Source organism: Diabrotica virgifera, chromosome 1 (genome assembly GCF_917563875.1).
Source record: "Diabrotica virgifera virgifera chromosome 1, PGI_DIABVI_V3a".
NCBI classification, from domain to species: Eukaryota; Metazoa; Arthropoda; class Insecta; order Coleoptera; family Chrysomelidae; genus Diabrotica; species Diabrotica virgifera.
Window position 1 is genome coordinate 45990644 of NC_065443.1, and position 22988 is coordinate 46013631.

The 22988-nt window shown below is 32.3% G+C and overlaps 2 protein-coding genes across 3 annotated transcripts in view; one reads left to right on the plus strand and one right to left on the minus strand.

Moving 5' to 3' along the window:
- Positions 1-22988, minus strand: part of LOC126886834 (zinc finger protein 883-like) — a 32591-nt gene that overhangs the window by 3381 nt on the left and 6222 nt on the right. Inside the window, exon 3 of one of the 2 annotated variants that reach the window (XM_050653978.1) lies at positions 12803-14279. The exons of the other annotated variant lie outside the window; for it this stretch is intronic. Within the exon in view, the coding sequence (XP_050509935.1) occupies positions 13045-14279 (1235 nt within the window). The 3' untranslated portion in view covers positions 12803-13044. Of the gene's footprint in view, positions 1-12802; positions 14280-22988 lie in introns of those variants that run through there. 2 annotated transcript variants of the gene reach the window in all.
- LOC126886977 (uncharacterized) lies at positions 11145-11837 on the plus strand. The gene is made up of 2 exons (XM_050654210.1): positions 11145-11579; positions 11688-11837. Exons 1-2 carry the CDS (start codon positions 11145-11147, stop codon positions 11835-11837), a joined length of 585 nt encoding a protein of 194 aa, XP_050510167.1.

A 22988-nucleotide genomic window follows, 5' to 3' on the forward strand; every position in this document is an offset into this window, starting at 1 on the left:
TTAGAACAAATTTTACCCTTATACAAGGCTATTTACTATTTTTGTGTTTACGAGCCGCAATTTTACTTTAAAATTAAGTTTATTTGATGTTTCGATTTCCAGTTTGAAAATCGTTCTCAAAATAAAAAAAAACATTAATAAATTAAACAAATTTAGGTTTTGTTGCTTGATAAAAAAATTCTTCTTATCATTTAATTTTATCTGACCCATTCATCTTGAAACGACAATTCAGACATAATATTATACATATTAAAGCAGATGATTTTTTTAATATTGCCAATATTTTCTGAGCTCCGTTCCTGGGACAACTTTATTGGAAGAATATCCGTCCGAAAAATCATACCATGTTATTTGTCTTTAAAAAGAAAACCATATGCTATGATGACAGTAAAATATTCCCGTTAGTGATCCCATAGTAAATCATGAGAAAGAAACCTTCCATAGCAAGTATTTAGTCTTACATTTACGTTACTCGCAAAATTAATTAAATATTGGTAATATCATTTTAAAATCGTCTACTTTGAAATCTATAATATATGTCTGAATTGTCAATATGAATGAGTCAGATAAAATTAAATTATTAGATTTTTTACCAAGCAAAAAAAACAAAATGTGTTTAATATATTAATGTTTTGTATTTTGAGAACGATTTCCGAAGTGGAAATCGAAAAGTCAAATAAACTTAATTTTAAAGTAAAATTGTTGCTTATTCGCAACAAAATAGTAAATTACATTAGGAGAGTAGGCGCAAAATTTCGGGCCAACGCTTTTTAAATGCATTAATTTTTTTTCGAGTTCTGAGAAAACTAATAAGTATGTATGTTCGAAAAATTTAAATACAGAACGAAAGACTACATTATTACCGAGGGCCGAGAGTCCCTGAAAAATACTATAATGTTTATTTTAATAAGTTACAGGGGTGAAAAAGAACAGAAAATTGAGTGTGATTTTTAATCAGATATTATAGATATTATTCAAAAGAAACTTTTTGTTTATTCTAAAGGCAGAAACGCATTAGAGAGTCGCGGTCGCGAACAAGACAGTGGAAGCCTTGAGATTATCATTAACCCATTAGCGCCCAGCGTTACCATATGGTAACGTAAAACACAAGATTTTTAAAAATTCTGCGGTATGCCAATGGAATTAGTCAGCCACATATTTTGAGAACTATCGTTTCTAGGAATACTTCAGGCACCCATAAAACGTAACGAATTCGTATTTTAGCCTTTTCTCAACCGTCGAGGGATAATCATATGACAGTGTGGTTTAAATTTATAGAAAAAGATGGACGTCCGTTTTGCGTAAGCAATTTTTGATAGTCTTCTAGTAACTATATTTGCATATTTAAAAAAACTAAGTTTATTATACCCCAACTTATTATAAATTGTTGTATTTTATCAACAATTAAATGTAGCGAATTCAGTAGGAATAATCAAAGTACGCCGTGACCATATGGTTGCGGTGGGCGCTTACGGAGCGCTCATAATCTTATTTTTTTTTTCAGTCGTGGATTTTTGTTAGCAGAAGCGATAGTGTTACTGGTGCGATGGAAAGATAACTCTGTTGTTACAATAGCATCTACGAGTTGTGGTGGTTCAGCATTGGGCACGGTAAAAAGATTTTCTCATGAAGAAAAAGGCTACATTCAAGTAAGTCGGCCTCACTATATTGCTGAATACAACAAAATATGGTGGGTACCGACTGGATGGATCAAGGTGTTTCAACCTACCGAGTAGCAATTTGCAGTATAAAATGGTACTGGCAAATTGTAACATGGTTGTTGGATGTTGCAGTCCATAATTAATGGCATTTATATAAAAAAAAATATATCCTTGCTATCGTTTAGGAGAGAATTGGCCCAACTTCTTCTCGCAAGATATGGAAGTCGTCCCTTATATACAGGAAGACCTAGTCTACATAGACAGAACTTGCCAGATCTTTGTTTTGATCGCTTCGACCATTTGTTACATCAAGCAGTAGAAGGCGATGTGCTGGAGACAGATGTACAAAATCTGGATGAACAATGTGTAAAAAATGCAACGATGGTTTGTGTGTTAATTGTTTTATAGAATACCACACCAGACGATGAAAATATGAAAAATACCAGAAAAAAATTTGGTTTCAACGATCCTAAAAATTCCTTAAGCGCCCAGCGTTACCATATGGTAACATCATATAATTTTTTTAAAAAAAGACAGGAAACCGAAAAACTTGTTTTTTTGGATTAAATTATTAACATTTTCATCAAATTAACCCTAAAGTAAAGATTTTTAAATAAAAAAAACTTAAGCGTTAATGGGTTAAACATTGAATCAGGTCCTCGTTCAATCGTTGAATCAGGTCCCAAATGCGTTCATGAAGATTAAAAACAACGTAAAGAATCTCAGCTAGACTCGTCCGCGACTATTCGAGTCGTGTTAGCGACTCTATAATGCGTTTCTGCCTTTAGAAAGTCGCGGACGCGACTCGTCGCGAACAAGACAGTAGAGGACTTGAGATTTTCATTAAAGATTTAATCAATTCCTCGTCGCGTCCGCGACTTCCAAATGCTCATAAAGATAAAAAACAACGTAAAGAATCTGAGCTAGGGTAGTCCGCGACTTTCTAATGCGTTTCTGCCGTAAATAACTTTCGGCCCTCAGCAATAATGTAATCTTTGATTCTACATTGAATTTTTCAAAAATATTTATTAGTTTTTTTCAGGATTCGAAAAAACTAAATGCACCCGCCCTCTTAAGTTGCCACAAGGAAATAACTTCGGAACAATACTTATAAAACTGTATATCAGTATATCCTGTGTGCCTATTCAAATGCATTACCTGCGTAAATTGATTAAAAGAAATATCACATTTTTGTAAAGCTCTTCTTCAGTGTGATATCTCATATGGGATTTCAAATTCCTTGCATCAATAAACTGTTTCACACTAATTTCGCATCTGTGAGGTTTTCTCCAATATGAGTCACCATGTGTGATTTCAAACTACTGGCTCGAGGAAACTGTTTCAAACAAATATCACACTTATAGGCCTTTTCTTAAGTGTGGGTCATCATGTGTGATTTCAAGGGACCGACATGAGTGAAATGCTTAAAACAAATTTTACACCTGTAAGGCTTTTCTCCAGTGTGAGTCATCATATGTGACTTCAAACTAGTGGCATGAGTAGACCACTTAAGACAAATCTCGCACTTGTAAGGCTTTTCTCCAGTGTCAGTCATCATGTGTGATTTCAAAATATTGGCATGAGTAAACTGTTTAAAACAAATATCACACTTATAAGGCTTTTCTCCAGTGTGAGTCATCATGTGTGATTTCAAAATACTGGCTTCAGTAAACTGCATAAGGCAAATCTTCAGTGTGTGTTCTCAAATGTCTATTTAAAGTCCTTGCGTCAGTAAAGTGCTCTAAACAAATTTCACACTTGTAAGGCTTATCTCCAGTGTGAGTATTATATGTGATTTCAAATGACCAGCCTGAGTAAACTGCTTAAAAGAAATTTTGCACTTGTAAGGCTTTTCTCCAATGTGAGTCATCATATGTGTTTCAAATAATAGTATGGTATAACTAGATCCAAACCCAGACATCCAAAGTGAAAGTTATCCTCCAACACCAAATTGTTCTATATGGTCCACATAATGTACAGAAAAAAGTCACACCATTTTGAGCGTCGGGTTTGGGGGGAGAGGGGGGAGAAAACGGTAAATTCGTAGTTTTTTAAGTTTTTCGTCAATATTTCTAAAACTATGCGGTTTAGCATGAACAACCTTGTATACAAAAATGTTCTACATTAAATTTGAAACAAAAAAGGCCCTATGCATAATCCTTCTAAAATGAACGGTTTGAAAGTTACGGAGGTTGTATAGTATAATTGGTCCAAAAAAGGCCTAACCCAGACGTTAAAAGTAAAAGTTTTTCTCCGACACCAAATTGTTCTATATGGTCCAGATATTGTTCAATAAAAAGTTACACCATTTTGAGCGTCCGGTTTGGGGGGAGATGGGCGAGAAATCGGTAAATTAGTAGTTTTTTTTTTGTTTTTCGTCAATATTTCTAAAAATATGCTTTAGCGTAAACAATGTTCTATACAAAATTGTTCTACATCAAATTCAAAACAAAAAAGGTTCTATACATACTTACTTACTTACTTAATCCAGAACTCGTCTACCTTTCGGTGTGAGTTATTACGGAGTTAGGTTCTCCGTCGTTTTCTTCCACATTTCCTTCCATTTCCTTCTATCCATGGCCAATACTTTTGTTTCCTCCCATTTTATTCCTCTTTTGTCGGCCGCTTCCCTCACTTCTTCTGTCCACGTCTTTCTTGGCATTCCTCTCTTCTTTCTTCCCATATCTCTCGCTTCATGTATTTGTCTTACTATTGTCTCTTCTCCTCTTCTCAGTACATGTCCGAGCCACCTAAGTTGTCCTTGTTCGACTGTTGTTGTAACTGGATGTATTTTTAGATTTTTTCTGGTTTGATTTCTAATTTTATCTTTCCCTTGTTTTCCCCTCTATTGTTCTCAAAAATCTCATTTCTGTGCTTATTAGTCTATTCTTTTGCCTTTTTGTTAATGCCCAAGATTCACAGGCATAGGTTAGAGTGGGTTTTACAATCTCTTTTACTATTTCCGTTTTTATATTCTTAGGTATTTCTTTCTTTTTTAAAAAGTTACTCTTAATAATATTGTACAGCTTATATCAGCAAACACTTAGAACAGCAAATACTTATATCTGTCTACCTGTTCAAGTTGCTTGCCGTCTACTTCTATTTCATGTTTTCTTTTTTGTCTTCCAATTATCATTGTTTTTGATTTTTCTTTGTTTATTTTCATATTTCTGATTTTAAGCTCTTCATACAATATGTTTATATTTTCTTGTAATTGTTTTTCTGACTCCCCAATATCACCAGGTCGTCTGCGTAGCATAGTTCTGTTATTTGTATCATTCTCAACTTCCAATATCCTACATTATATTTTCTCCATTTGTGTTTGCATTCTTTTATTACGTCATCTAGTACTAGGTTAAAGAGTAGTGGGCTCAGGACAATGCTCCTGTTTTAATCCAATGTTGCTGTCGAATACTTTTGATTTTTCATTTCTTGTCCTTACATAGCTTTTGTCCTTACATCCTATTAGATCTTGTTCAATTTTTCTCTTCTCTAGTATTTTCCAAATATCGTCTCTTTTGATTCTGTCTAAAGCTTTTTCCATAACTATGAAACATACATGTATTTTTTTCTGTTTTAAGAGCTTTTTCTATTATTTGTCTTATTATGAAAATCTGATCGTTCGTCCCTCTCTCTTTTCTGAAACCACTCTGGCTCTCCTCAAAGGTGTTTTCCAGTTTTTCTCTTAGCCTGTTTTCTAGTATACTAGCATAGAGTTTTCCTACTGTGCTTCCAAGTGTTATTCCTCTATAGTTTGAGCATTCTTTGCTACCTCCTTTTTTATACAATGGTGTTATAATGCCCATCTGCCAGTCTAGTGGTACTTTCTTTTCATTTTTAGCTTGGTTCATGATGTTTAGTAATTCTTGTTGTCTTTCTTCATTCATGTATTTCACCATTTCTGCAGTTATATCGTCATGTCCCGGTGCTTTTCCCATCTTGATTTTGTTGATTACATTTGTTAATTCTTTTTGTGTTATATTTCCTATCTGTTCCTGTTGCTCTTGTGGAGTGTGTTGATTTTTGTTTTGTTCTATCTTATCTCCTTCTACTTGTTCCACTTCCAAGAGTTCTTCAAAGTATTCTCTCCACCTCTCCATAATTTCATTCTCTTCTGTAAGTATGGTTCCATTCTTATCCTTCACGTTTTTCAATGTATTTGGTTTTGGTTTTCTCATGCTCTTAAGTGTGCTATAGAACAATTTCTGGTTTTCACCGAATGCTTCTGTTAATTTATTCCCAAATTCTACCCACGTTCTGTCTTTGTTATTTTTAACCATCTGTTCAACTTCTGTTCTTTTTTCTTTGTACTTGTCATAGCTTTCTTGCTTTCTGTCTGTTAGGTATTTTTTCCACAGTTGCTTCTTTTCTTGTACTATTTTTTCTAAGTCTTTTGTCCACCATGCAGTGCGTTTTTTACGTTAGTTTTCCTCCGACACCAAATTGTTCTATATGGTCCAGATATTGTTCAGTAAAAAGTTACACCATTTGGAGCGTCCGGTTTGGGGGGGAGATGGGGGATAAATCGGTAAATTAATAGTTTTTTTTATGTTTTTCTAAAAATGTGTATGTTTTTATGTTTTTCTAAATATGTATTTCTACAAATATGCTTTAGCGTAAACAATGTTCTATATAAAATTGTTCTACATCAAATTTAAAACAAAAAAGGTTCTATGCATAATTGTTATAAAATCAACGATTCCAGAGTTACGGAGGGTGAAAAGTGGAGGTTTTCGATACTTTTTATATTTTTTGGGCAATTTATAATATTTTTACTGATTGAAAGAAATTTTCTTTAACAGGATTTGCTATTTCAGTGACCGATGGTATGTTAGTGATAAACCCTTGAAGAAACGTCAACCTCACCACCCAAAATCATCATCAATTGCCTAAAACATATAAAAAGTTTCGAAAACCTCCACATTTCACCCTCCGTAACTCTGGAACCGTTGATTTTATAACAATTATGGATAGGGCCTTTTTGGTTTTAAATTTTATGTAGAACGTTTTTGTATAGAACATTGTTTACGCTTAAACATAGTTTTAGAAATATTGACGAAAAACGTAAAGAAACTACTAATTTACCGACTTCTCCCCCATCTCCTTCCCAAACCGGACGCTCAAAATGGTGTAACTTTTTACTGAACAATATGTGGACCATATAGAACAATTTGGTGTTGGAGGAAAACTTTTACTTTGGATGTCTGGGTTAGGCCTTTTTTTGGACCAATTATACTACACTACCTCCGTAACTTTGGAACAGTTCATTTTAGAAGGATTATGTATAGGGCTTTTTTTATTTCAAATTTAATGTAGAACATTTTTGTATAGAAGTTTGTTCATGCTAAATCTCATAGTTTTAGAAATATTGGTAAAAAACTACGAATTTACCGACTTTTCCCCCCTCTCCCCCCCCCCCCCCAAACCCGACGTTCAAAAAGGTGTGACTTTTTCTGAACATTATATATAAAATACAACAAAATAGAACAATGTGGTGTTGGGAGGATAACTTTCACTTTGGATGTCTGGGTTATGTCATTTTTGAATCAATTTTATCACTATAACTGATTTTAGTAAACTGCTTAAAACAAATATTACACTTTTAAGAGGCCTGTGTACCAGCCATAAAAATGAGTAAACGGGGCATAAAAATGAAGGAAAACGGCTTAACTGAAATAAATAAAATTTTGGGTTTTGCTTCAAAAAAAAAGGCTTTTTATCGCTCTGTTTTTATATTTTTGAAAAACCAAAATTTTTTTTTGTTAATTTGAAAATGATACGTTTATTTAAAAAAATGCAGCAGTGCGGCGTTTAATATGATTTTTCTTAATATATGAACTAATAATGTATTCAATAAAAATGAATGTAAGTCCTACATTCCATGCTTCAAAATTTTCAAAAAAATAATGACCAAATCAGAAGACGCTCGAACTTTCCAGCGGATCTGACAACGTCGATGTGAGGGAGTCGCCGTTAGCGGCACTGTCTGGCTAATGTTTTTGATGTTAGAAAAGGATATTGCAGTTTGATTATAATTATCGTCTGGCGCGTGCCACCAAATTACGTTCGTCGATTACAGAGTTGGCTGTCGGGATTTTTAGTTTTTTCGTATATTGTGTTAGTTGTTGTGTTCTTTTTAATTATATTAATTAATAATTTTCTGTTGTTCATTGTGTGAGACTAAGTGTAAAAAGTAGTGTGAAAAACAGTTTTTATTATAGTTTGCTTTACAAACGAAGACCATGGGTCGCGTAAGAAGAGACGAGAGAAACAAAAAGAATAAACGATTATGTGTATCGACGGTTAGAAAAAGTGTACGAAAAAGATGCAAGGCGATAGCTAGGTAAGTTGTAATAACTTTATCATCTCGAACTTTATTGTTGATGTAATAAAACGTAGCAAGAACGTATTTGTTATTTATGGCACCTGTACACTAATTATAAAAAGTTAAATTAATTATAATAATAATGAAACATTATAATTAGCTATTTCTTGAAAGGCAACTTAAAATTGAATGAAATTTTTAGATTAAGAAAATCAGAAAAATTGGCTGATTCTTCTAATTGCCATAGCACTAACATAACACCAGCATTGGATTCAGGGAATTCTAGTACATCTGAAATGTAAGTATAAATAATAATGATAAGGGATAAATATGTAATTATAGTAGTTTTTTTAAATAACATATGTAATATACGATCGTATACGGAATTATAACGAAAGATTGCGACCGATTTTATTTGATAAATTATATAGGTTGTTCCACAATCATACGAATAGTATAGAACGTAGCAGTTGAATAATCAACTCGAATAGAAAAATGAGTTGGTAGTAATACTTTAGAAAAAAATAGGTATTTTTATAGTGAATAATATTGATTAGTGTTAAAAAATACTACCGAAGATAACATAAAAACTCCATGAGAAACATATGTCATCTATATCTTAAAAAGTGTATGTAAATAAGATTAACTAGATTTTTGACAAAAAACAAGTAAAAATTATAACCAAAAAAACAACTAAAAATATGTCAAACAAACGACAATTGTAAAATTTATTTTGCAAAAAGATGATATTTTAAGACGAATTTTATAATTTTTTTAGTATTTTCAATTTTTAACTTTCTATATATTTTTACCATTCTATAACTTTATTACTTGAAAACGAACGTAGGTTACATAGAACATTTACAAAACTGTGGTTTTAATACCTACGTAAAATGGAAAAGCATCAGATAGCATAAATCGTTTTAAATATTTTTTAATTGTATCGTCTTCTTTTTATGAATTGAAATTGGAAACGAACTAAACTTTAACCTTCTCACAATTTTTTTTATAAGTAAATAGGCACTGTGATCGGTAAAAATGTATAGCTTGTAAATGAGCACACTAATAGATTTTATGATCAATACGAATACTTTTTAGAGCTAACAAAGAAAATATGGACTGTGAAACCTATTCCACTAGTGACGCAATTTTTCAGGAGTAAGTGAAATTATTTAGAATAATAATATAATTAACTTAATTGTATTTAAACTGCAGGGTAACAATGTACGAAACTTGTTCATTGTGACTCTAATTTATCTGCCACACGTTTATTTAGACTTGATTTTAGGAAAACATTCGGTCAAGGAAGACGCTTAATTAATATCGAATATTTTTTTGAGCATATTTTAAATGGAGAAAAACATAAGCCATTTGATTGTTCAATTATCGATATGAAGCTGGTTGGCGAAAAAAGAACTGGCCTTTTCTCGGAATTTTACCTAAAATGCCAAATGTGCAACTGCCTAAAAACAATCACATCAGATAAAAAGTCTGAAAATAAGGTAAATATTAATTCATCCATTGTGTTGGGATCCATATCTACTGGTATTGGATATTCTCAGACATCTGAACTGGCTGCAACTCTAGACCTACCATTCATGACGTTAAAGACTTATAACAACTATCACGAACAAGTTGCAGAGTTTATTAGGGCATCAGCATGGCAAACGATGGAACTGGCAGCCGCAGAAGAAATAAAAATGGCTAAAGATGCTGGGAACGTTGACGAAAACGGCATTCCATGCATAACCGTTGTTACAGATGGAGCCTGGAGTAAAAGGTCGTATAACGTTAATTACGATGCCATGTCCGGAGTCGTAAGTAATAAGTTGTAATAAAACAGCTGCAATCTATATAACATTATTTCATACTGTTGCATTGTTAATTATTGTTTTAGGCTTGTATTATTGGATACAATACGGGTAAACTATTATTTCTTGGAGTCAGAAATAAATATTGCTCCATTTGTTCATGGCATGAGAGCAAAGAACAAGAAACTCCAACACATAGATGCTTTAAAAATTGGACGGGCAGTTCAGCAGCTATGGAAACAGATATCATAGCAGAGGGTTTCAGAAATAGCCTTAATCAATATGGTATAAAATATTCTAAAATGGTTGGTGATGGTGATTCCTCTGTATATAGGAAACTGTTAGAAATAAGACCATATGAAAATTGCTTGGTGCAGAAAATTGAATGCAAAAATCATATTTTAAGAAATTTTGCCAAAAAAATACGAGAAATCAGCAGTAAGTTTTAAAATATTGTGAAATTATTAATGAAACTAATATTGTTTTTGATTTTAGGCAAGAAGAGAAGTAATTCTCAAAATAAACCTGTGCCAATAACTCTAAGAAAATGTGTTCTGTCTAGGTTTATGCGCCTCAGAAGTGCGATCACGAAAGCAACAACCTACCGAATCGGAGAAAACACAAGTTTAGAAGAAAAAGTTCAGTTGCTCCGAAATGATATAAATAATGCGCCCAGTCATGTTTTTGGAGAGCACAACCTTTGTAAAACTATAAAATATTTTAAATGCGAGGGTCAAGATACAAATATAATACCCGTTATGAAAGAATGTGGTATCTATGAAGACGTAATGAGTGCCCTTCAAAGAGTTATTGACAATGCAAGTAGTCTTATTATGAACATGGACAATAACTTGGCAGAGCACTATAACAGCGTTGTGTGTAAATTCATTGGGGGTAAAAGAATAAATTTTTCATTAAGAGGGTCATATCAGACGAGGTGCGAAGCGGCAGCACTATCGTTCAATTCGGGTGGTGAATACCATCGAATGATAAATAAAACAATGTTTGGCAATAGTCCAAAAGGCTTTTATAAAAAATTTTATTTAAAAAAGAAAAAAGAGCACGCCAAAATTAAAGCTAGAAGAACTTTGTTTCCAAAAAAAAAAGAAATCGGCTAAACAAAACCTGCCAGATCAGGATTACGGCCCCAATGCCAACTATCTGCCCTTAAATCCAAATAGCGACGAGTATAAACAGAAGGCACAAGATTTTATAACATCTCTCGCAAAAACGCCCGGCGAAATAAAAAAAATTGAGAGAAATACGTTGGGGCAAAAGTCTAATCCTCAATGGATTCAAGAAAGATTGGTAAGGCTTACAGCTTCGAATTTTGGGCAAATTTGCAAAATGAGATCCACTACTTCGCCTATTAATACAATTAAAAATTTACTGTATGGAAACTTTTTTGGCAATAAGGCTACTCGGTATGGAAATGAAAACGAATCAAAGGCTTTGTTGGAATTTGAAAAAAAATTCAATCTAAAAGTTAACGAGAGTGGTTTCCATATCGATCAGCAATATCCATTTTTGGGTGCAAGTCCAGATGGTCTCATAGGGGACCAAGCCCTTATTGAAATTAAATGCCCTCTATCTATCAAGGAACACACACCTACAGATGGAATTATCTCAAAAAAAATATCTTTTGCTGAACTAATAAACGGCGAACTTCATTTGAAGCGTAATCATAATTACTATTTTCAAATTCAGGGGCAATTGGCCATTACAGACCGGCAATTTGGATATTTTTTGATATGGAGTCCTCACGGTATCCTTGTAGAAAAGGTATAGTTTTTAATATAATCATTTTAGGAGTTATTATTAACATATTTCGGATATGACTAATAACAATATATTAATTTTTATAATATTTAAATTTTTTGTTTGTTATAGATCACTCGAGATGACCTATTTTGGAAAGAAACAATGTTACCAAAGTTAAAGATATTTTATAACAATTGTTTATTACCAGAGTTATTAGATCCGCTACATCCAAAGGGGATACCGATAAGGGATAAAGTCGTAACACCGTCATTTATTTAGGTTTCATTATATTACTATGTTTTAAACGTTAGACTGACTACGTCCATCAGTAAAATTGTAATCGTACAAAAAGTCACTATCATCAACTGTAAGTTTTTTGTATAAACTTTTGAAAATGTTTTCACCTGAAAATCGAAATATCAATATGTTTTTAGTATTAAGTTTACAAAAATATATAGTTTTCACCAACCATTAGTAGGTACTTAACTATTTTGAATTCCAAATTCCATTCTAATAATACAAAAATATATAGTTTTAAGTAACTGTTAGTAAGAACTTATAGGTATACCGTGTTAATTAAAATTTTGATATCCTGGTGACTGATAAAAAATGTAGACATCTAAATATATTATATTATATTTAAATTAACATTTATTGATGAAACAACACTGTAAGTGTTTTGTAAAAATCATAGCCGTGAAAATATTTCGGTTCAAAAAATCTTGGGGATTCGACTAACTATCTTTTTTATAGTATTAAAAATTTTATTTTTTTAAAAACTCAAAGTTTAAATTTTCTTGCTTTACATTACAAATATCACATATATTTATTACCTAAAAAGAAAAATTAGACAGTCAATACAAGTTTTTATAAAAGCTCCTATCAAGAAAAAATATAAAAATTTTCCCTAAAAAATACAATTACATTTGGGTATGTATTACAATTTTTGCTTTTTTTTTCAAAGACATTTCACTTATCATACATTATTTTTGATGACAAAATAATGTAGATATTTGTAGGCGAAGAAACTCAAACTACTGGCGTTCAAAATAAACTAATAACACACAAAACAACCTTTATTATATTTTAGTATATTTTTAAGTAACAATTGTATGTGATATTTGTATTTTAATTTAAAAAAAATTAAATTTTGTAATCGCGCATTACGCCGAAACGTACGAAGTCTTTAAAAAATAAAAATGTTAATACTACAAAAAAGAAAAAAAAAATCATTTAGCCTAGGATTTTTCAACAAAATTAAAATTTATTTATAAGAAATTTTCACCATTTTACTTTATATTATAATCCTATTCTCACTACACGGCGGTTTACTCAGTCCGTTTGCAACGAAAATAAAATAAACCCGGTCCTGCTGTGCGAGTCTTCGTACGTTGATCCCCACGTTGCCACATGCTACAATTGCGTTTCAAAGCGATGGCTCGGCGTAAATCTCAAATTCAACCACGCGGTCGACTACATACTCCTCTTAAGGCTTTTCTCCAGTGTGAGTCATCATATGTGATTTCAAAATATTGGCATAAGTAAACTGCTCAAAACAAATATCACACTTATAATAAGGCTTTTCTACAGTGTGAGTCATCATATGTGATTTCAAATGAGTGGTTGTAGTAAACTGTTTAAAACAAATATCACACTTATAAGGCTTTTCTCCAGTGTGAGTCATCATATGTGATTTCAACCTATTGGCATGAGTAAACTGCTCAAAACAAATATCACACCTATAAGGCTTTTCTCCAGTGTGAGTCATCATATGTGATTTCAAATGAGTGGTTGTAATAAACTGTTTAAAACAAATATCACACTTATAAGGCTTTTCTCCAGTGTGAGTCATCATATGTGCTTTCAAATGACTGGTTTTAGTAAACTGCTTAAAACAAATATCACACTTATAAGGCTTTTCTCCAGTGTGAGTCATCATATGTGATTTCAAAATATTGGCATGAGTAAACTGCTTAAAACAAATATCACACGTATAAGGCTTTTCTCCAGTGTGAGTCACCATATGTGATTTCAGAGCACTTGGTGCAGTAAACTGTTTAAAACAAATATCACACTTATAAGGTTTTTCTCCAGTGTGAGCCATCATGTGTGATTTCAAACTACTGGCTCGAGTAAACTGCTTACGACAAGTCTCGCACTTGTAAGGCTTTTCTCCAGTGTGAGTCATCATATGTCGGTTCAAATGACCGGCTTGAGTAAACTGTTTCAAACAAGTATCACACGTATAAGGCTTTTCTCCTGTGTGAGTCACCATATGTGATTTCAGAGCACTTGGTGCAGTAAACTGTTTCAAACAAGTATCACACTTATAAGGCATTTCTCCAGTGTGAGCCATCATATGCCGTTTCAAATGACCGGCTTGAGTAAACTGTTTCAAACAAGTATCACACGTATAAGGCTTTTCTCCAGTGTGAGTCACCATATGTGATTTCAGAGCACTTGGTGCAGTAAACTGTTTCAAACAAGTATCACACTGATAAGGCATTTCTCCAGTGTGAGTCATCATATGTGATTTCAGGGTACAAGTTGCAGTAAATGGTGTTAAACAAATTGCACATGTGTAAGGTCCATTTCCAGCTTGAACTGTCATATTTTTACTTAATGTTCTTTCTTCAATGTATTTACCCAAACCTTCTTCCTCATGAAATGAATGTTCAGGTGTTTTCATCATTTTTATTCTGTTCTCACTGCCTGAACAACCTAAAATATAAACCAAATGTACACATTTTAGTATAAAGACAAATTTATGCAGAAACTAGATTATATAAAACAAGAATAAAGCGTGACAAAAGTGTAGAAGAAATAAATGTAATAAACAAACTAAATCAGTAAAGCAGACTTCCAGTTTGTGGTTATTTAGATTTGAGCCTCGGTTTTTTAAAATATTCAATATTTGGTACCAAACTTTTCGCGTCTGCAAAAATTTGCATAACTTTTATTAATAACATTTTTTTATTTAGGTGAAGGAAAATGTAAATAAAGAGGAGAAAAAAATTGATTTAATAACTTAAATGAAATCTTATACTGAATATTGGAGAAACAGCAAATTGTTTAGAAAAAAGTTTACAATTATGAAGGCTATTTACTATTTTTGTTGGGAATCAGTCAAAATTTTACTTTAAAATTAAATTAATTTGACGTTTCGATTTCCACTTCTGAGATAGTTCTCAAAATACAAAGCATTAATAAATTATATTAAACAAACACACCAACGTGTGTCTTTTCAAACGTGATTTCAAATTTACGTAAATTGATTAAAAGAAGTATCACACTTTTGAGGCTTTTTACCAGTGTGTGTTCTCAAATTTCTTGCACCAATAAGGCCTGGCGCAAATTGAACCCAACCGAGACACAACCTGCGCCGGCGGGACGGGCGACCTGTGTATTTATTTTTCTAGTGTTACGCGGAGAGCATATTAAACTCAACCGCTGGCTGTCGCAAGTAGAGACGAGCAAAATCAGTGCGGACTTGTAACTGTTCCTTTTGATACCGGTTCTCAGCGGTACTGAGTACAAATACTGATGTATTTGATCCTTGACTGAGTACAAATACTAATGTATTTGATCCTTGTACTAAATTGAGTAGGCAACTTTAAATCGGTATTTCCGTACTTGTAACGTTTTAAATACCTAACACCTCCCTAGTAATCATAGCGGCATGACTTTCGAAAACATTTCATTTGATCATAAGCGGGCGCATAAAAACATATCTTACACTGAGTATTTTATTTCTGCACATAATCCACATAATACATATTTAAAATAATATCAGAGTTATTTAATAATCCCTCCGCTACTGATCCTCATAAAATAACATTATCTACATATTTTGTTTTTAAGCATAAACAAAAATGTAATATGGCGACAAGCTGAATTTGAGGGTAATACGATCTTCACAGATAATCACTGTTAAGCTGACAAACCTAATAAATACTGCTTTTAGATTGAGATATGTTCCGAGATTCTGGAAACTAGCCGAAGTCATTATGATCGCTAAACCAGGTAAACCTCCTAATGAGGTGACATCGTATCGACCAATATCACTCCTTCCGGTGATGTCAAAATTATTTGAAAAACTCCTATTGAAAAGATTAAAACCAATAATAGAAAGAAAAAATCTTATACCAAATCATCAATTTGGTTTCAGAAATAAACATTCCACTATAGATCAAGTTCACCGAATAACAAATATAATAGAAAAAATATTAGAAGAAAAGAAAGTCTGCTCTACAATCTTCTTGGACGTAGCACAGGCATTTGATAAAGTCTGGCATGAGGGTTTAAACTATAAACTAAGAACGTTCATGCCTAAACAGTATTCGGAAATCCTAGAATCATACATTGCAAATAGATATTTCAGAGTTAAACAAGAAGAAGTGTACACCGATTTAAGGGAGATCAAAGCTGGCGTGCCACAAGGGAGCGTATTAGGTCCGGTCCTGTACCTATTGTATACGTGTGACATTCCAGAACTAGAACAGAACACTATTGCCACCTTCGCTGATGATACAGCTATACTAGCGATAGGAGACACTAGTGAAGAAGCGACTGATAAGTTGCAACTCTCAGTAAATACAATACATACCTGGACCAGAAAATGGCGAATAAAATTAAATGAGTCTAAATCGGCACACATTAATGTTTTATCAATTTTTCCCTTAAAATGTCAAGACTGACATTGTCATATGCACTTTCAATGTCTAAGCATATAGTAGGTAAATAGGTGTTGTTGGAAAATGTGTTTTGAATATCTGTTACTAGTGTAGAAAGTGCGTCTACAGTACCATATCCTTTTTTATAACCAAACTGAAAATCTGGAAGAAGTTTATTTTTTTCTACCCACCATTCCAACCTGTGTTTTATCATTCGTTCTAGAGTTTTCAACATACAGGACATAAGAGAAATCGGTCTATATATGACTGAGCCAAATTTGAGTTATTACCTGGTTTTAATATTCGTAAAACAATTACATCGTGAAATTGATCAATAACTGATTTATTGCTGATTACACAATTAAAAATATCTAACATTAGAAGTTTGGCAATTTTAGGGAGATGTTGAATCATTGGATATTTAATATTATCAAATCCTGGACTCGTGTTATTTCGATTTTTTAGAACATATTCTAGTTCTGTAATATTAAAAGGTTCTAGTAAAAAATGGCTTTGCTTATCTGGAATATAATTATGAGTATTAGGTGGCTTAACAGATGGCGGAGCAATTTTATCAAAGATTTCATCCTCTAAGGTGTTATCCAAATTGTATGCATTTGGAATTGATTTTCTATTTAGTCTGGCTTGCTTCCACAACGTTGTAGTTGGAGTATTTTTGTTTAGAGAAGACACAAAATCTTTCCAACTCTTTTTAGCTATAAATTTTAGATTCTTCTTAGTTTTAGCCATGCTAGCTTGACACTTTATATAATTATTAAAATTAGCATTTTTTTTTTATATTCTGTCAGTGCTTCTTGCCTTTCTTTAATAATTGTATCACATTCTGTATTCCACCAAGGTGGGGAACAACGAATTTTATTTTTAAAAGTTTTATATTGCGGGATTGAAATGTGCGCAGCATGATTCATACTATCAATTAGAAAGCTATATTTATCAGATGTACTGTCCATTTCGTAAACACTATTAAAAAAATTTTCAACTGATGTTGTGTATTATGTGTATAGAGTCCAATTGGCTTTTCTAATGTTCCACTTACTTCTGGGTATAAACTCTTCAGTTGTAGTACTATCTAATATTTCAATATTGATAATAAAATGATTAGAGCCTAGTGTGTCAGAATGTATGTACCAGTGGATTTTATTAGCTATGTCAGGAGTAACAAAAGTTACATCAATTGCTGAACTATTTTGATCTGGTCGAGTAAGAACAGTAGGCTCGCCATTATTTATTACGATAAGGTTGAGATCATCTGCAGTATTAATAAGCTGTGTTCCAACTGTGTTATTATAACTAGATCCCCAAATAGTATGGTGAGCATTAAAATCTCCTCCTATAATTGCTGAATTATTAACTTGCGAGAAGATGTTTGTCCAATCATTTACTGAACTTTTACTTTTAGATATATAGATAAAATATTCAGATCCTTTGTTTTATATTTAATTGTTACACCACAAACTTCTATTTCCGTATTAAAATTAGAGTTTAAATTTAATTCGCTAAAAGTAATTGAATTGTGGATGAGAAGAGCTACACCACCAAAGCCATCATTTCTGTATTTTCTAACCAAATTATAATTTTTAAAATGATAACTAATATCTTTTTTGAACCATGTTTCACTAATTAGGAGGATGTCTATACTTTTATTATTTAAATAATGCATTAAACTACCTTTGTTTGATATAGCAGATCTGGAATTCCACTGACTTATTTTTAAATTATGTTGTACTGACATTATGAATTAATTATGAACTGTTCTACTTCTTTAATAATTATTTTGTTGTCTAAGGTTTTTATGTCTTCTACTGTATGAATATTTTTTAAAAAGTTTATTATAAATGTTGCTACAGATTTAGCTAGTTCAGTTTTATTTTCGATATTATTATTCGGTGTATAAGAATTAGTTGGCAAAGGTTGAGACGGTCCAAAAGTGAAGGGGAACATCGGTTTATGAGATGTTGATTCTAAAATAGGTGAATTTGCTTTTCTTTTCTTTCCTGAGTGTTCATTTGAATTATTTATATTAGAGTTCGATTGAGTCAAAAATTGAGATCTATTAATTTCTACAGTTGGCCGAGTCGGACCAAGATTTTTATCATTATTATTAATTGGTAGGGATGGAAATTCTTTTTCATTATTATTTAAACAAGAGAAAGAGTTGGGACTGATGAGTGCTGAAAAGGGAGTTTTCACATATTAATCTAGCTTCCACAAAAGTAGTTTTTTGTTCTATCATAATATTCTTAATTTTCTTTTGTTTTTCATAAAATGGACATTTTTTTTATATTGTCACATGTTCGTTATTTTTGCAATGTATACAAAACATACTTTTTTCGCAATGATGGTCTTTATTTTTAATTTCACCGCACTGTATACATAGTTCCTGTGTACTTCGGCATTGCCCTGAAACATGCCCAAATTTTAAACACTTAAAACATTGAACAACTCGGCCAAAAAACTGTTCAACGCAAAAATATACTATATTAAAGGCAACATAATTCGGTAAAATATTGCCTTCAAAAGTTATAATTATAGTTTTTTTGTCCACATATTCAATTTTATCTTCTTTTTGTACCCTACGCTTAGTCCTATATATACTCAAAATATTAGAAGAAGTTTCGATGTTATCCATGAGATATTTCACATCATATCTAGTGTCAACGTCTTTCACCACACCTTTTATTTCTAGTAAATGACTAGGAATATATGCTTTCAAATTTTGTTCTTTAAGTGAGCTGATATTGACGAGGTTATTTGCCTCTAACCGAGAAGTAAGCAAAACTTTTACACGGTTCCTACCTATACTTTTAATTTCTCGAACATTCGTTAATTTTAATTTTTTAAAAATAAGGTGCCCAATCGTAATTGCATGTAATTTTCCCAAATTAAGATCATCACCAATCCTTTCAATGCAAACCCAAATATTATCAAGATTATACTTATCTGAAAGCAAATTGAATTGTTTAATGTTCGGTCTCGCATTTTGTCCATCATCTTGCATATTCAATTCCATTTTACTAATAATATCACCATTATCCGCAGTCACTCGCGTCAAAAGAGACGTCCCTGACTCACTTTTATCCCCCATTTAGGGGGAAATAAGTTTGAAACCACTATATACTGAAATGTTTTTGTTTATAAACACTAAATTAATTATTAACCAATACTTTATCTTCCAAAAAACACCAAAACTTTTATCTTTTACAGGAGCAGATCAAAATATCAACATCAACTTTGACAGTTATTTTGACAATGTTAAAAATAGTTGATCAAATTTTGTTATGATATTTGAACATAGCCACTTTGCACGATGCAAGTGATTGCGAAATTTATTAGTCGTTATATGCTCTGAGCTTCGCTGGTGTCGCTCCTAGCGGTTACTAATTCAACTTTCACCGGTAATTTTTAAATTTATTATTTAATTGTTATCGCTTAATATTTACAACGCAAAAAAGTAATTAAATTGTAATCGATTTTTTTAAGATTTTGCTAATCATTTTGACGTTCTATTGATAAAATATGAATTTCTTAGTTCGGATACTTTCACAATTATCGTGTAGATGGCGCTAAGATTAATAATTTATAATTACATATTACGGAACATTAAAAAACTTAAATTCAGTATTTAAAACGTAAGTATATTTAAGGTAAAAATATATACCACAACTTTGACCAACTAATATTTTTTATAATTAATGTTTTTAATTTTAATTTTAAATTAATCACTTTGACATATATGTCAAATTTCCAGTAAACGTTTACAGACTTGTCACTACTGGCGCTCGCGACTTTGTAAATATTCCCTCTACATACGGGCTCACAGCGTATACAGGTTCTGATTGGGTGTTGAAATGATCTGTCAATAATAAACAATTGTTCAATATGAAGGTAAACAAATGTATAATATATTAGTTTTATTGTTGTGAGGACAGAAACAAAAAAGTTTATAATTGTAGTGATTTTTAAATAGTTTTTAAAGCAACAGATACGTAAAAATTGTAAATGTATCATAGGTACCTACCTATTTGAACCTACCAAAATACATAGTATGTAATACTTTTATTTACATAATTTGATTACCATCAAAATTTCTATCAATATTTACCTAATATATTATTTTCTTACTCTATGTTTTGTTTAATTTATTTATTTATTTATTTTACGGGCAAGCCCAATTCTACAAAAATACATAGTGTACAGAAAAAAAACAATAACATAATATAATATAAAAAACAGACATACAGAAATATAAATATAATATTAGAAGTAAATATGTACTATGAAATAATATCATAAAACCAAGTTAACAAATTACAAAACCAAGTTAACAAATTACAGACGATTCACTCAAATATTGATCCCATCTAAATTTCTTTTAAAACGACTGATGGAGTTGTCGAACAGTTGTAAATTGCAAAGGGAGTTTGCTAAATTCAAGACTCTGGGTACGAATGAAAAAAGTGAATAATTAAACCTGTGGAATGGTACATAAAATGTTCGCACTTGTCTAGTGGTGCGAGGTGGTACAAACAGTGCGATCTTATTAAGTAGTTGAGAACAACTGCATATACCATTTAAGATCTTGAATAATAGCAAAAGGTCCCTTTGTTTTCTCCTGCTTGCAAGAGAAGGGACCTGCAGTTGATGCTGCCATACAGCGTAATCTTGATAGGTATGAAGCTTAAAAGCAATGTAACGGAAGAAACTATTTTGGACTTGTTCAAGTTTCCTAATGTAGACCAAGTAGTGTGGGGACCACACTGAAGAACAATACTCAAGGTGAGACCTGACCAAAGAGAAGTAAAGAACTCTAATACTGGATATGTTTGTAAAATCACGAGTTGTTCTTTTTACAAAACCCAGCATTTTCATAGATGTTTGAATGACATTGATGATGTGAGTATTGAAACAAAGAGAGTTTTCCAGTGTAATCCCCAAGTCCTTGATTCTATTAACAGTGTTGAGCAATTGGCCATCAATGTAATAGTTTGATAATATTGGGTGGTGAGTACGGTTAAAGTTAATTACATGACATTTGATTGAATTAAGGTTCATACCGTTAAGTGAACACCATGCAGAGAGGTTATTCAGTTCTGATTGCAATATGGCAGCATCATAATGATTTTTTATAACTTTAAAGCACTTCAAGTCATCAGCAAATAGCAAGGCGTTACAATCGTGAAAACAGTTGGTAATATCATTAATAAATATATTAAAGAGTAATGGACCCAAATGGGACCCCTGTGGTACACCTGACTTAACTGGAAAGGTTTGTGAGTAAAAGTGGTTTACTCGAACTTGTTGAAATCTTTCGGTTAAATAACTCTGTAACCACTGCAACAAAGGTCCACTTATGCCATAGGAGCTAAGCTTTTGAATCAGGAGTTCATGATTTACCCTGTCAAAGGCCTTGGAAAAGTCAGTATAAATTGAATCAACTTGAAGTCCCTCCTCCAAGGCTTCAGACAGAAAATCAACATAGGTCAACAAACTCAGTTCAGCAGACTTACCTGTAGTAAAACCAAATTGCTGAGAGTTTAGGATCCCGGAGCTATCGAAGGTGAGGAAATCAGTTATAATACTCTCAAACACCTTTGGTATAACACTAAGAATAGATATAGGGCGGTAATTACTAATATTAGATTTATTACCAGATTTATATATTGGTGTGACATAAGAAAGTTTCCAAAAGTCTGGAAACTGACCTACATCCAAAGATTTATTAAATATATGAAACAAAGGTCGCGATAGTACAAAACTGAACTCCTTAAGAAAATTAGGTGGTATACCATCAGGCCCAGGACCCTTGTTGACACTTAATGATGAAAGCTTTTCGTAAATTTTGGAAATCTGGATACGATATGATGAGATATTGAGTTGAGACTGAATATGGTCAACATTGCAATTTAAAGTAATATCACCATAAACTGATGAAAAGTGATCTGCAAATAAGTTGGCAATATCATTGCCACATGAAGCTACAGAGTCATTCAGGGTCATTGAGTCAGGTATACAATTGTTTTCACGCTTGCTACCTACAAATTTCCAAAAATGCCTTGCGTTATTTTGTATAGAAAATTCGGTGAAACGTATGTAATTGTCATAACAGCATTTAGATAGATTTTTACAATTTGTTCTCAGATGACAAAAATCAGCATAGCTTTCAGGAGTCTTTAAGGTTTTATAAATTTTATGAGCTTTTATTTTTTCCTTTAACAATTGCTTAAGCTCAGAAGAATACCAACAAGGAAATTTCTTAGTACTAAAATATTTAACTGGAGTGAAATGTTCAATGAGAGAGTAAATAATGTCATAAAACATAGCGATCATGTCGGAAAGATCTCTACCACGAAACAGGTTATCCCATTCTATATATTCTAGACATTGGTGAATTGCTGGAAAGTTTGCATTACGGAAATCATAATAATATTCGTTACCAGAAATTGACCTATCAAAAACATTAAGCTGCAATGATGTTAACAGAGGAGGATGATGAGAGTCAGGTGAAACCAGAGCATCATCAGCTTCAGAAATGACAAGCTCTTCTGGGGCCAGGATAAGATCCAGAATAACACCCCTGCTATTAAATATAAAGTTACATTGAAAAAGATTATGATAAGCACACATATTTGAAACAACCTCAATGGCATCAACTACAGCTAGAGGTGATGAAGTTTGTGAGGTTGCAGAAGAGCAATAATCTTCAACTCTCCACCTAGCTGAGGGGAGATTATAGTCA

Coding starts and splice junctions, on each gene's coding strand:
- LOC126886977 (XM_050654210.1), top strand. CDS start 11,145: ATGAGATCCACTACTTCGCCTATTAATACAATTAAAAATTTACTGTAT. Junction 11,580..11,687: donor ACGGTATCCTTGTAGAAAAG/GTATAGTTTTTA, acceptor TGTTTGTTATAG/ATCACTCGAGATGACCTATT.